Below are 13,853 nucleotides of genomic sequence, written 5' to 3'. Positions count from 1 at the left end.
ATTTGCGGTAGTGCTTCAGTTGCGGTTGGCAATCAGACAGAGTGAAGTTGGAGCTTCACGCTGCAGCTTGATGGGTTCTATGGTGGCGCAGATATAAGCGCAACGGATCATAAACCGCACGAGGAAGAGAAAGGCTTCTAAACAATGTTTTACGGATGGACGAAAGTGAAGCCTAGAAATGTTGGACGGAACAAGAGATTGTTGCGTGGTGGGAAAATGACTCCTTAGAGTTCGGAAACCATTCTTCTGGTGGACAATGTTATATAGAATAGAAGAGCGCTTCGAAAGAATGAATTGAACGGTCTGGTACGACGTTGATGCCGAGCATTCACGAACTCTTCGAATAACCTAGAGATAGACCAATCAGTAACAAAGTCAATGCATCTTTTAGAGATGTTAGAGAAAAGGCTACCGATGAGCTTAATCTTCCTCTCAGACTGCCCAAAATAAAAGAACGCGGTCTGTATAAAAGAGAACGAAAGTACCTGGCAAGATATAGAGCGATCGCTTGGGACGCGCTCCGTTCTGTTTCGGCGACTCGAATGCCTGTTGCTTAGTCAGAAGAGCCTAAGTGGTCTTCTCTGTCTACTGCATAAGCCCTGTCCACGGAGAGATCCCAGCTATGATCCTTGGCGCCCGTGCCGCTTTCTGGGGTCGAGTTCCTTGGTCCCAAACGGGGTTCTTTACATCATGACGGCCATCATGAGATCCTGCCCTTATGGCCGACCGTTGCAATGACTATTCCACCAATTGAGACTGGGGAAAACATTCTTCGAGAATCGATCAAGCCATCGTGTTTCTGATGATTCTTTCGAAGTCGGGGGCTTCTCAAGTCGAGACGAACCTCTGTCTCAGGTTGAAGGGGACTCCGTCTGTCTAGAGCTTCGGTGGGTCTGAACCACTTAAAAGACTGAGTTTTCGGCAAACTGACTGTTGTTCCTTCAGGGTATAATCGCTGGAGAGTCGAGACACCAAATCAGTACTCGCGCCGCCGGGATCCGGAGGATCAAGAGACCAGGGATGCTGTCCAGTCTGGGTAGCGTTCTATTCGTGGTCTCGCCCATTCATATATGAGAGGGTCTGGAAGCTCGGTGGAACGCAAGCTATTCGGTGGTTAATTCGGAATTGAGAAACCGTTGAAGTGCCTTCCAAAGATCCTACAACAATCACCTTGCTTGCAGTGCTCACATGGCCAATTCTTCTTTTACCTGGGATACAACATTTTCCTGCTTGCAAGTTCGCGACTCTGAAACATATTCTCTGGGGCACATCGAATCGCATGGTAGCCGGTACGCTGGGCCCAATCGAACTGTCAAATGCAGCTCGTGATCGCGAACCAGAACCTGCCGAGTTCAAAAAGCGGTACCTTCGAGTTAGTGACACTTTTTAACTTCTTGCCTAGTAAATGCTTCTCAAGCTTCGATATGACACATGTGTCGTGATCTCAGTCGTTGGGAGCACTTTCAAGGTAACTTTCTGGAAAACAACGCATCCACATATCAGTCCCTTAGCCTGTATTATCTGCTAGCAATCCCAGGGTAGATGAATGGAGCATTTAAACAAAATGATGATGGTGATATTAGGAAGTCTGCACTTTGTGATTTGTTCATATTGTAGTCATTATTAAGTAGGCCATATGAGACAGTCCCTATCCACTGATTTGCTCCTCCTGATGACTTACGAGGCGACTAATTCACCTCTTCTTTCTCTCTCCATCTCAATCTCCCCATTTCTTTTCTCCCTCTTCTCCTATCATCTTCCTCTTTCTCTTCTCCTTTCCTCGCTCTCTCTCACCCTTACACACACTCTCTCTCACTCCCTCCTTTAATCTACCCCTCCTTCTTTGCTCCATCCTCCACTCCTCCAGTATTGGGCCGTTCCTTCAAGTTCCGCCAACAGGATCGTGTTATTCTTATCAGTTCGCCATTCTCTTTCGCGTGGTCAGATCGTCTGCTGCTTCTGCCTCACTGAAAGACTCAGGCAATTATCGTTAAGACTCGTTTCCAAGAAGAGGCACCAACTCAGCAGCTCCTCCTTCAGCCTGAGTTGCCCCCCCTTTTCTGGTCCTCTCTCTGGCTCCCACCGTTAGTAGCGGGACTCGGGTTACTTGCAATTCCGACGTCACAGGATTACGTTCAAGGCGGAATAGGAGAAAAGGGTCTCGATCCCGAAGAAAAAAAAAAACGTACTACTGAGCATCTTGGTTGAGGTTTCGAAGATATTCTTGTTGCGGTGGAGATCGCTTGGATGGCACTCTGGGGCAACCGGTAGCTCCTAAGTCCAACCCGCTAACTCTACGTCGAGAGTTCCCCTCTTCTCTTCACAGCTCCTGTAGCCTCATCCTCTCCTTCGGTCTTTGTCCTCCTAATTCTGCAGAGGTCCCTCTGCTCTTGCCTTCTGTGAATACGTCTTCTTTCATCTTTTTCTGTCTACCTTTCTACTCCTACCTGACGGTCATTGCCGCCACTTTTCCTCTTGAGTGCGAAGCCAACTCCGTGCAAAAGGGGAAGAGCCCACTGTCTTGTCGACTACCAACTGCAAAGCCGACCCAAATTCGTCATTCAGCAAATATATATCGAACCAAGCGACCGTCCTGAAGGTATGTGCACTAAGGAAGTTCAAAATACCTTGACCGAGCATTCGGCGGCTCTCCTTCCTCATCCCGCTTTCCTCTCCATTCCTACCTATTTCGTCCTTGCAGCTTCACACTCGCGGGGCAATCGCAGCCTACGCTGGGCAATGCCAGCGCCCGCTTGTTTTTCTTCCCCGTTAAGATGTCTGGTGTTCGCTCACAGCTCCTATACCCACCTCACTCCTCCTAACTATCCCGCAGTAACTAATTCGTCCCTCTCATTATCTAGCATACTTCGGAACCACCTTTCTTTGTCGCAACACGAACGGTCGGCCTCCACTGTCGAATAAAGCCCAGCGATTGTCAGCCCAAGTCTTTCCAAGCTCCCTCATCGCTAGGTATCTCACACTCAGAACGCTCCCTCTCCGATTGCAAAGATGGATCAACAGAATCAGTCCGGGGTCCCCGGACCTGCTGGACGAAAGCTTCATATTGCCCATAGACGGAGCCCATCTGAGCTTACCCCTCTCATGAGTATGTTCCGCTCACAATTTATTGATCTGCTCGCCTTCAAGTAGTTTGAGATGCTAACTGTCAGATCTACAGTGGAACAACTGGCGATCCAGCAGCAAATTGAGTTGCTTCAACAGCAACAACAGCAAATTGCAGCTACACACCAGCAGTATATCAATATGGGTTTATTGCAACCGCAGCAAATCGGCCAGGCTTCTGGTTTCACGCCGTCTCTACAAGGTGGCGGTGCGCCCATCGGCGGCGTTTCTCCACAACAACTCGGTGCCTTTCAGTTTCCTCAGGTTGGCCAGCAGCAGCAGCTAGGCGTTCCGGGGAACACTTCGAATCAGCATTCGCATCGCCGTAATCAATCGGCTCTCCCAGGCTTCGGAATGGGCGGTCCTCCCCCAGCTCCATCTTCTGGAGCTTCGGGTTATTCGGACTACAGCCAACAGCAACAGGGTAACTTCCAAAGGAACGAGAACGGGGCTCATGGCCGTGGCCGTGGGGGCCCTTCGGGCGGTGGTCACCAGCGACGTCATTCCCTTGCTCTCCCTGAAGCGAAGAAGGCTGCGGAGCTCGCTCAGCAAAAGCGGGCGGCATCTGGGTTCCAATTCCCTGCCCCCACCGGTGACTCGTCTGAGGCCGCACCCGCATCCGACGACAAACCAAGCACCCCGAATCCAACACAGTCGTCTCAAGGATTGGGTCTTCAGCGTGCCGGCAACATCAGAGCCAGTGCTCATGGCCGCAGTCAGTCAATGGCTGTGGGTGGTAACCGCGGCTCTTTGTCTGGTCGTGGTCCTGGTGGTTTTCAATTCCCTGCGAATGATGGTTCCTCTGGCCCTGAGAACCAACGCCGAGGCAGCCAAGCGTCCCACGCCCGAACCCCATCTAGGAACTTTGACGGCAACTGGCGCCAGCCCAACAACCAATCTCAAGGCCAGGACCAATCTAAAGGTCTCGGACAGCAGAACTCAGGATTTCAGCCCGGACACCGTGCACGTGCGTCTATGAACCAGTCAATCGGCTCTATCGGTTCCTTCCAATACCCTGGCCAGCCTCAGCTCATTCAATTGCCCCAAGGCCAGGTGGTTATGGCTCCCCCACAAATGTTTGGTGGAGCCCAGCAGCTGAACCCCTTGCAACTCGCTCAGCTTCAAGCCCTGCAGCAGAGTGGGCAACTAAACGGTCAAGGTCTAGGTGGCCTCCAAGCTAGTCAGCACGCCCCCCAGCCGCTGTCTGCCCAGCAAACCCAACAGCAGCAGCAGCAGCAGCGGAAGACTCTGTTCACTCCCTATCTTCCCCAGGCCAATCTTCCCGCGCTTTTGTCTAACGGTCAACTCGTCTCTGGTGTCCTGAGAGTGAACAAGAAGAATCGTTCTGATGCGTATGTTACGACTCCAGACTTAGATGCCGACATCTTCATCTGCGGTAGCAAGGATCGAAACCGTGCTCTTGAGGGTGATTTCGTGGCCGTCGAACTACTTGACGTTGACGAAGTCTGGTCCCAGAAGAAAGAGAAAGAAGAGAAGAAGAAACGCAAGGATATCACGGACGCGAGGTCCGCTAGTAATGCTGGAACAGACAAGATGTCCCGCTCAGACTCTACTGGGGACCGTCAAGAGGTGGGACCTGACGGTAGCATTCGTCGGCGTGGCAGTCTCCGACAGCGTCCAACCCAGAAGAAGAATGACGATGTCGAGGTCGAGGGTCAGAGCCTGCTTCTGGTCGAAGAAGATGAGATTAGTGATGAACAGAAGCCCCTATACGCTGGTCATGTCGTCGCCGTTATCGAACGTATTGCTGGCCAGATGTTCTCCGGCACACTTGGTCTACTCCGCCCTAGCAGTCAAGCAACGAAAGAAAAGCAGGAAGCCGAGAGACTTGCGAGAGATGGTGCCCATGGTCGTCATCAAGACCGGCAACAAGATAAGCCGAAGATCGTTTGGTTCAAACCTACCGACAAGCGTGTGCCTTTGATTGCTATCCCCACAGAGCAAGCCCCGCGCGATTTCGTCGAGAAGCATCAAGACTACGCTAATCGTATTTTCGTCGCTTGCATCAAGAGATGGCCCATCACGTCGCTGCATCCCTTCGGTACTCTGGTTGAACAACTGGGCGAAATGGGTGATCTAAAGGTGGAAACTGAGGCTCTCCTCCGCGACAACAACTTTGGCTCCGACGAGTTTACTGATGCCGTGCTGAAGAGCATTGGCTGGGAGAACTGGTCAATTTCAAGTGAAGGTGATTTGTCTTCCCGTCGGGACTTCCGCCAGGAAACTACATTCACTATTGAACCGACCGGGACCAGCGAACTCGACAACGCCTACCATTTCAAAGCTCTGCCCGATGGAAAGGCGGAGATCGGCATCCACGTCACTGACATCGCTCATTTTGTGAAACCCAATTCGCTGGTTGATCGAGAGGCCAAGAAACGCGGCACTGCCGTTTATCTTGTTGATCGTCTAGTGAAAATGCTGCCTCCGCGTATCGCGACTGAACTATGCGCTTTGCTCCCAGGTGAGGAGCGCTTGACAGTCAGTGTCGTTTTCAAGGCCAACCCAGAAACGGGGGCCATTGACGACGATATTTGGATCGGCAAGAGTATTATCAAGAGCAGCGGCAAGCTAGGATTCGATGAGGTTGAGTCTGTAATTAAGGGAACGTCGGATGTTCCATTGTCTGGAGTCTCGGTGGATATCATCCGTGGTTTACAGGTGAAAAGCTCCCACTAAGTTCAATACATCAGATCTCTTTTGGCTAACTTTAAAGCAGCGCACCGCCTCGAAATTCCGTGAAGCGAGACTCGGAAATCGTGTTTCTCAGATCCCTCCTCTCCGTCTTCTTCATTCTCTCGATGACGAGAACGTGCCGGTGGAAAGCAACATCTTTGGCTCTTCGGCTGTCCGTGAACTCGTGGAAGAATTAAGCTGCAAAGCGAACTTCCTCGTTGCCCGCAAGTTGGTTGCAGCTCTGCCTGACAAAGCTTTCCTTCGCCGCCAGCAATCACCAAACCCCCGTCGCCTCCACTCATTTGTCGATCGCATGAACAGACTCGGGTTTGGGTTTGACGAATCTAGCAGCGGAAGCTTGCAGAGTAGTCTCTGCAAGGTTAAGGACGATGATTTGCGCAAGGTTAGCCATCTTACTCAAGACCGTCCCTTGGTTATTCGGTTGTATCTAATTGACGACAGGGAATGGAAACAATCTTCGTGAAATCCATGCAGCGTGCGAAGTACTATGTGGCAGGCACTGTACAGGATGAAATGCGCCCTCACTATACTCTCAACTTGCCTGTGTATACTCACTTCACTAACCCTCTCCGCCGCTATGCTGATGTTATTGTCCACCGCCAACTGGAAGCCGTTCTGTCTGATGGTGCTATCGAGTTCTCAGACGACGTCGAATCCCTCAGCAAGACCGCTGATATTTGCAACAATAAGAAGGATTCAGCGCACAACGCCCAGGAGCAGAGCGTTCATATCGAAGCCTGTCGCAATATGGACAAACTACGCCAAGAGATTGGTGGTGACCTCATTAGCGAGGGTATTGTGCTTTGCGTCTACGAGTCCGCGTTCGATGTTCTCATTCCAGAATACGGCTTCGAGAAACGTGTTCACTGCGACCAGCTTCCACTGAAGAAAGCGGAGTATCGAAAGGAAACTCGTGTCTTAGAACTATACTGGGAGAAGGGCGTGCCTTCGTCGGCCTATATTCCCGAGGATGAACGCCCCAAGCCCGCCAATTCGCGTGCTGCCCAGGCAGCCGCAGCCGCAAGGGAAGCCGAAGCTGCTCGTGAACGTGCCAGAGAAAGGGAGGAAGCTCTGAGGAGGCAGACTGAGACCGGAACGATGTCCGCTGATGATGTGGATGCCTTGTTTGATGATGACGACGATGTCTCCGAGGTCACGGAAATGGCTGCTGGTGTGTCGTTGAACTCTGCCGACCGCTCAACTCAGAGCATGCCACCCTCTCCTACCCGCAATGGCCATATGCCGCAAGCTCCGCAACGCACGCTTTCAGATCCTAAGATTGCAACGAATACTGTTGATGCACCTGAAACTAAGCTTACGAACAAGGAGAAGTATCTCAGTCTCTTCAAGCTCCGCGAAGAAGGGGGAGAGTACATTCAGGACGTGACAGAAATGACACGCGTGCCTATCATTCTGAAGACTGACCTCAGCAAGAGCCCTCCGTAAGTTACGTTCGATTCTTAAACGCATTCTTCACTAACAATACATAATATAGTTGCCTTACTATCCGCTCAGTCAACCCCTACGCACTGTAAAGGGTCTTTTATATCCTTACCCTCTCATAATCGACACGTTTTACATCAAAGAATATTACATGCTTCACCGACTTTGGGCCCATCTGGTGATGATGCTGGCCGAAAAGCCATTCGTGTGATTGTTGGCTGTGGCTCTGACCGGCGTGTGTTATTGTGTTAATCTGTCTAGCGTAGTGTTTTGTCTTTTTTGCGTTATAATACTTGGTGCCTCTCAGGTCAATCTGGTGGTCCAGTTGTCTTGATATATTGACGCCTACAGAAAGGCTTAGTAGGAACTGAGTCTCCATATTACACGAGACACTTGTTGCATAGGTTAGCTATCTTTACCGAATGGCGACAAATAGTCCCTTTTAGGAGTCCAAACTTTAGTTCATATCCACAAATCCTAGTGTGGCGATCAGACAAGTTTGTAGTTACGTGTCGCCTATTGCTGGGCATCATTCGCACATCCAAAGTACTTTTCTTTCCCTTTGCCATATTTGAAAGGTAATTCTTGTTGATAATTTTGGCATTAATCTTCAGTACCTACAAACATGTGAACAATAAAACGCCGCCAACCGATACACCCAATATCCAACACTTTCAGTAAAGAATCCCGCCATTAATAAAATCAATCCAGACACCTTCGTAAGGCCAGCATGCTCTGAACCTGATCCCAAGGAACAGCACTGATTACTGACGACCCGAGTGGGGCACGAACCCCCCTCCATGCCCAAAGCCAAAGCAAGGCGCAACCTGTCCCTTCCGAGTTATGTCCGTAACGAGTAGTAAAAGTAACTAAATGGACGGCCCGATCAAAGCCGACGGATACCAATGCGCGGTTTTACCTTCTTCGAGCCCGGCCCTGAGACCTTGCGAGTCTCAGAAACGGGCTTTTTCAACAGACTCGGATTTGGAGAGACCGACGGTGAAGGGGGGAGGACGGTGATAGGGTGAGCATGTCCGACGTGGTGTGACTGAGGTATAGCCGGGTCGAAGTCAAGCTCCAGAAGAGGACGTTGTGAAGAAGACGAGTTTCTGAAAGGACGAAGCGGGTTTGGGTTTGCATCCTCGTAGATTTTCAAGTCAAAGTCGATGCCCGAAGGTTCTCCGCGCATAAGATTGGAATTAGGACCTCGGCTGAGAAGAGAGAGCTTGGGTGATTTTCGTTGAGGAGAGGAGTCTCGCTGCCGAATGTCACTGGGAGACGTTGAGTTTGCGGCAATGTTGCGCTCTGAGGCGGTCATGATGTTTGTCCGACTTATCTAGCTGCATTTCCTCTGGTTCCATAGAGACAAAGGGGTCTATATCCACGGCGGACGGTGTAAGGACGGAAAGTGGGCGTTTCCCATAGGCATTTTTCCTAGGGCTGAGTAGCGGCGCAAATTTGACCGGGGATGGGGAGAGGGATGGGTCGTTTTCTTTGGATGCGCAGGATAGGACTTCGTTTTCATTGTCGGAGAGAAATTCGTAATGTTGATCTGGTTGGTCTGGGTGATCATGGTGTAGTCGCGTGTTCTCTGAGTCCCGGGATTGAGGTCCACCGGTATCTTTCCGTGTGGATCTCTTCATCATGACGGATTGCATTTTTTTTTTCCCTTGAGGGCGCAGGGAGCGTGTTATTTCCTCCTCTTGTTCGAGGACCACGGCCCCTGAATCCTCTCCTCGCATTTTTGCCTCCATTACTTCGGTTCGCATCTCAGCTGGGATAGGGGCGTGTATAGATGTCATCAGCTTGGCTTGCCGAGCAAAGGCATCGTAGTTCTCCTGGAGCAGGGCACCAGCAGTCGCGTTTAGCGCCGAGTCCGGGTTCGGAAATATAAGAAGGCAGGAAATAGTCTAGGAACATAAAGGGTCAACAGTCAGAAAGGCAACGACAATTTCCCCTGGCGCGCGGTCACTTACAATTAATACATCCTTTAATGTCAACGTCGATTTCCAATCCCGCTTCAGAGTATCCACGCACACCGCACCCGTTGACTCCTCCACATTCGGATGCCATATCCGCGTCTTGAACGTAGCTTTTGGCGGACTCTTGGGATAATCTTCTGGCAACTTCAGATGTAATCGCCACAGGCCTTGAGAGTATGGTGTACCCTGTGGACCGGCCAACAGAGTTGTAAGCTGGGTTATGTCGTCTGATTGCGCATCTTCAGGAGGAAAGAGATAATTTGGGGGGAGGTCTTCATGCAGTGCTGCATGGTCGGCTGCGAGGCGTCGCAGATTCGATACCTATTAAGATATGAGTAAGGATTGGGTAAGGACACACATATAATCAAACTTTACCATTATATTTAATCTCCGAATGTATTTACCTCTTCAAAAGACAAACGTGGATCCGCGCAATGAGGTATAGCAATAAACGAGGTGGCTCTGATTAGCTCTGTTCACCTGTGCAAATCCGATCTGCGCAAAAAAATGGTCACCAGTTTCAAATCAATCCAATAAGATTTTCGGGTACCAAGAGTGACGGGACCGGATTCTGAATGCGACCGTTGTCGACTGAGGAGGTTTGAATCCGAACGCTTCGGGCGTTGCTCAGTCCGACCGCCGGTTGTTTTGGGCGTTGGATAGCAACGAGCATTGCTAGCGCGTGAGCTTCGTGCGCGTTTTCACGTGACTCTCGCGCGACGCGTTTTAGGAAATGTGATTGATCCGTTGGTATGCTCAGCTTGAATCCCAATAAGGCTTAGTCCCTCCATATTTAGCAGGATAACGCTGTGGTATGGTTTATATTGACTTTACGAACATTGACGTACTACGCCTGGGCCATTCAGGTGGTTGAAATATTACTGGTATTATTAAAAATCTATATGCGCCGTTATCCTAGTATCTCCGGCAAAATCAATAATATCGAAGAGAAAGGATCCCAAACATTAATACATGGCACTCCGTGGAGTGAGAGCACAGCAAATTCGAAACCATGTCCATATCCATATTCCTCATTACATGAAGCCAGCTAACACCGATTCAGGAGAATATCTTCAGCTGGCTTTGACTTGGCGTAGCTGGGCAATTTGTCGCCATTTTAGATGAAAGCGGCCAGAGCAGCTCCAGCTAAACCAACGCCGAGCAGAGGGTTAGCAGTGGGGAGCGCGAATGCGCCGTTGTCTGAGTTCGTCTCCTCGGCGTCTTGGTTGTTGGAGGTTGACGTAGCAGACTCAGTCGCCGTAGAAGTGGAGGTAGAGTCCCTGGTTGTACTTGAAGAGGATCGGGTGCTTGTAGAGCTGGTCGGGCTAGGGGATGTTGCAAAGCTGGAGGAGCCAATGACCGGGGTGCTTCCGGTAGGAATGAGAGGCTGAGATGTTGTCGGGGTCGAGGTTTCAGTTGCAGTCTCGAGACCAGTAGTACCGGTAATAGTAGAGTCGGTGGGGGTCTCGATGACAGTATCGGTGGGAGTCTCAATGGACGTCTCAGTAGTAGTAGTCTCTTGATTCTATAGGGCTGGTCAGACCATATTCCTGGCAATGTCTCGAAGGAAGTGAACTTACCACAGGCTCAGAAGACAGCTGGGCAGCGGCGAGAGCCGAGAAGGCGAGGAGAATGAGCGAAGCACGCATATTGATACTCTGGAGCGAACGACTAAATGCTAAGATGCTTCAATGACGGGATTTAAGACGCAAAACCTGTTGGTTTCGTGATATCAGATCGTATGTGGAAAGACTGGAGAAACCATCCTTAAGGCCGGGGATGGAGAGGGATTTTATATTCACCTCCTGCAGGACAGGCCATTGCGCAAGTGAAGGGGCAAGCCGCAGACTCCAGCCAGACTCGACACGAAAATAGTAAACGGGGTATCGTGCAAAACAAGCATCAGCGGCCGAGCCAACGATCGATCATCAGCCCTGTCCGCAACTCACCTCCCAGTGGCAATATCCATGGGAGCGGAGCGATGGATCAATGATGTCTCTCGAACGGGACCCGCTTCTGGCATGATCCAGAGATTTCCTTCCTGGAATATCATTGCTCAGGTCAAAAAAATGAGTCTGGACTCCTTGATCTGAGTGGCTGACGCACGGTTTGGGCCCTGGCAGCCCAGTATTGCAATACGGCCACCGAAACAGGTGGAAGTTCGGCCATGCTCAGGCGAGATCATCAAATCAGCGAACATCTGCAATAGCATATTCTTAGCAACGAAATCCAACAAGTAGGGATACGTAGGTGATTCTACCGTGTCTGTCAGACAATCTCGGTCAGCTGAGCTGACCAGAGGCGAAAGATTGAGGTTGCCCTTGGAGGTTCGCCGAGGCGGTTTGCGTATGCATCTTCTATTTTTGGGTGGCTTCGCGGCCCATGCTGTCTGAGCGAGCAAATGACACTGAGACTCCTTTGCTTTTTAGGCCACAATCATCCTCTCTTCACCTTCCTTTTCGAAGATCTCTGCTGTTTTTTTTTTTTTTTTCTTTAGAGAAAAAGAGAAAAAATAAAAGAAAAAGCCTCTGACTCTGCAAGAAACCGTGTCTCAATCGCTGTTCTTTTGGCATCGTCTACAAACCGCCATTGGCTTGCCCAGCAATGATCGACCCGTTAAGCCTCGAACAGACAACCGTCCCGGTTTTCCTGCGTAAGGATCTTACGAGGGTGCTCGAGTCATATGAAGAGCGAAAGTTAACCCGGAGTAACGAGGTACATCGGAGTCAGTTGCTTCCAACTCTAGCCAGCAGTGGGAAGCAGAGTAGCCCACGTAGACCCCTCGTTTCTCCAGAACTGGAATGATATGTTTCATGTATACGTAACCCCCTGCTATCCCGAGACATGCTAGGTCTAGGCCCAGAGGTGGCATACATTATCTACCAGAAGGCACAGCATAGGGGCAGCCAAGGTTGGCCATGGCCAGATTGTCAGTCAGTCAGCATTGTATCCTTCTTTGCTGGGCCTTTGTCCGTGGCTCGCGGAGCCTCGAAATTCGAGCTTGCGCATGCAAGGGACTTGTGTGATATTTCTACAAGAAACCATAGGATGCTGGCAGCAATTTCGCTTCGTATTGCTGCAGGACTAGGAGTGGAGTTTTCGGCTGTCATTCTGAATGATTGAATGCAAATGTGGCTTGCTTCATGCGTGATCATTTGCCAATAAACTTGCTGCTGCAATTGGGTTAATGCTAGCAATGCTCAAGCATCAAGAGCTCTTTCGAAATGTCCAGGACCCGATACATCTTCAGCCAGCTCCATTTTGTGTGGCTGCTAGTCCAGGAAGGTCTACCCAGCCTACTTTAGCTAGAGGACACTATGCTGAGAGGTCTAGGGCTAGACCTCACAGCCGTTGTTTGTCCTGCTACCCTTGGATGGTAGACTGTCGGCAATGCAGCAGTGTGCCTTGCAGTCAAGGGAGCGGATGTCACTGCTTGTTTTCACCCTGCTTTCTGGTGGGTAGCAAAAGTGCAGACCCTGTACGCAACATAATTCAATGTTCACAAGTGAAGGACAAACAGATGAGAAGCTCAGGAGTGACAAGGGCTTGACAAGGTAGGTAATAATCGGAATAGATAATCTGGCTGCCAATTCTATACACATAACCCGCTTTTTATACACGTATGGTAACTCGACTTAACCTTTCAGCGGAGCATCAGTGCCACTGCGCAGCCAGTCTGCGAACTCCTTTCGTTTTGCCTTGATAGATCCAGTCAACATTGAATCGGAACAGGACCGGGTGCCAAATGACACTGTCGACTATTTGGAAGCACTCACCCTCACATCCCAAAAGCTGTATCTCTCCTCCAGCCTCGCATACGGATTCTCCGTGTCGCCCTTCTTCTCGACCTCCTTCGCCCACTCACTCCAGCTTACAGGCTTCAGTTTTTCTGCGCCGAAAATTAAGCCTGTTGAGACAATGAGGAGCGAGACAAGGGCCTCAATCACGATGTCTTGTGGGAGCGCCGTAGAGGGTGAGGATAGGTGGACATTGCTGTAGAGAACTGTGTGCTCGTGTGCGGAATAACCACTAAATATTCGAAAAGCACATAAGCATTAATTCAGGTATCTCAAATAACAGTCCCAGATTGGGGTGGTCTGAAATGATGGGGTAGGTAACGTACGCATGAGCGAGTAAGACGAGCCCAAAGAGCGTAATGAGCCTTGTAATGAAACCCATTATTAATCTCCGTGATGGCAAAGGGAAGAAGTGGTAGTGAGTTTTTGGGCCTAGGATCCCTGCCGGAGCGTTGGAGATTCGTCAAGCTGTTGATGATCCCGATGGAACCTTTACGGCTCTCAATGATCATGAAACTAGGCCTCTGATGAAGTCACGTGATATTCCTGCCCACCGCACGAAGAATGCTTTAAAAACTGCACACCCAAGTATCGAATACCCCCGATTGACATTACTCTCGAGCTAGAAACTTTCAGCTTATAAAAGATAAGGACGGCAGGAATTGATAGCTGGTTGAACGTGATGGAAATAGCTACTTGTCTGCGATTCGAATGCCACCTCTATATATCTGTACATTTGAAATATCAAGTGCCACATGGACCTTTCAAAGTGCTACGAACTTTGAACCTC

General features: G+C 50.2%; 4 protein-coding genes across 4 annotated transcripts, besides 1 other annotated feature; 1 reads left to right on the top strand and 3 right to left on the bottom strand.

Moving 5' to 3' along the window:
• Positions 1–13,853: part of a sequence feature (contig 1.16 792..451587(-1)) that runs on past both edges of the window.
• Positions 3,010–7,731, top strand: ssdA (mRNA-binding translational repressor SSD1; the record flags this gene model as incomplete). Its single annotated transcript, XM_653670.2, has 5 exons — positions 3,010–3,106; positions 3,179–5,805; positions 5,864–6,223; positions 6,283–7,283; positions 7,337–7,731. The coding sequence occupies 5 exons, from the start codon at positions 3,010–3,012 to the stop codon at positions 7,374–7,376; spliced, it is 4,125 nt and encodes a 1,374-aa protein (XP_658762.1). The 3' UTR covers positions 7,377–7,731.
• Positions 8,171–9,939, bottom strand: ANIA_01159 (putative ubiquitin conjugating enzyme E2; the record flags this gene model as incomplete). Its single annotated transcript, XM_653671.2, has 4 exons — positions 8,171–8,495; positions 8,557–9,194; positions 9,261–9,587; positions 9,817–9,939. The coding sequence occupies 4 exons, from the start codon at positions 9,937–9,939 to the stop codon at positions 8,171–8,173; spliced, it is 1,413 nt and encodes a 470-aa protein (XP_658763.2).
• Positions 10,132–11,006, bottom strand: ANIA_01160 (putative GPI anchored protein). The gene is made up of 2 exons (XM_653672.2): positions 10,847–11,006; positions 10,132–10,791 (listed from the first exon to the last, which is right to left on the bottom strand). The coding sequence occupies exons 1-2, from the start codon at positions 10,913–10,915 to the stop codon at positions 10,384–10,386; spliced, it is 477 nt and encodes a 158-aa protein (XP_658764.1). The 5' UTR covers positions 10,916–11,006; the 3' UTR covers positions 10,132–10,383.
• ANIA_01161 (membrane magnesium transporter family protein) lies at positions 12,902–13,522 on the bottom strand (the record flags this gene model as incomplete). The annotated part of the gene is made up of 3 exons (XM_653673.2): positions 13,390–13,522; positions 13,043–13,295; positions 12,902–12,964 (listed from the first exon to the last, which is right to left on the bottom strand). Exons 1-3 carry the CDS (start codon positions 13,443–13,445, stop codon positions 12,902–12,904), a joined length of 372 nt encoding a protein of 123 aa, XP_658765.1. The 5' UTR covers positions 13,446–13,522.

Source organism: Aspergillus nidulans, chromosome VIII (assembly GCF_000011425.1).
Source record: "Aspergillus nidulans FGSC A4 chromosome VIII".
Classification (NCBI taxonomy): Eukaryota; Fungi; Ascomycota; class Eurotiomycetes; order Eurotiales; family Aspergillaceae; genus Aspergillus; species Aspergillus nidulans.
The sequence above is the reverse complement of the archived record's forward strand: the minus strand, read 5'-3'. Positions and strand labels throughout refer to the sequence as shown.

Coding starts and splice junctions, on each gene's coding strand:
- ANIA_01160 (XM_653672.2), bottom strand. CDS start 10,915: ATGCGTGCTTCGCTCATTCTCCTCGCCTTCTCGGCTCTCGCCGCTGCC. Junction 10,792..10,846: donor AGCTGTCTTCTGAGCCTGTG/GTAAGTTCACTT, acceptor CCAGCCCTATAG/AATCAAGAGACTACTACTAC.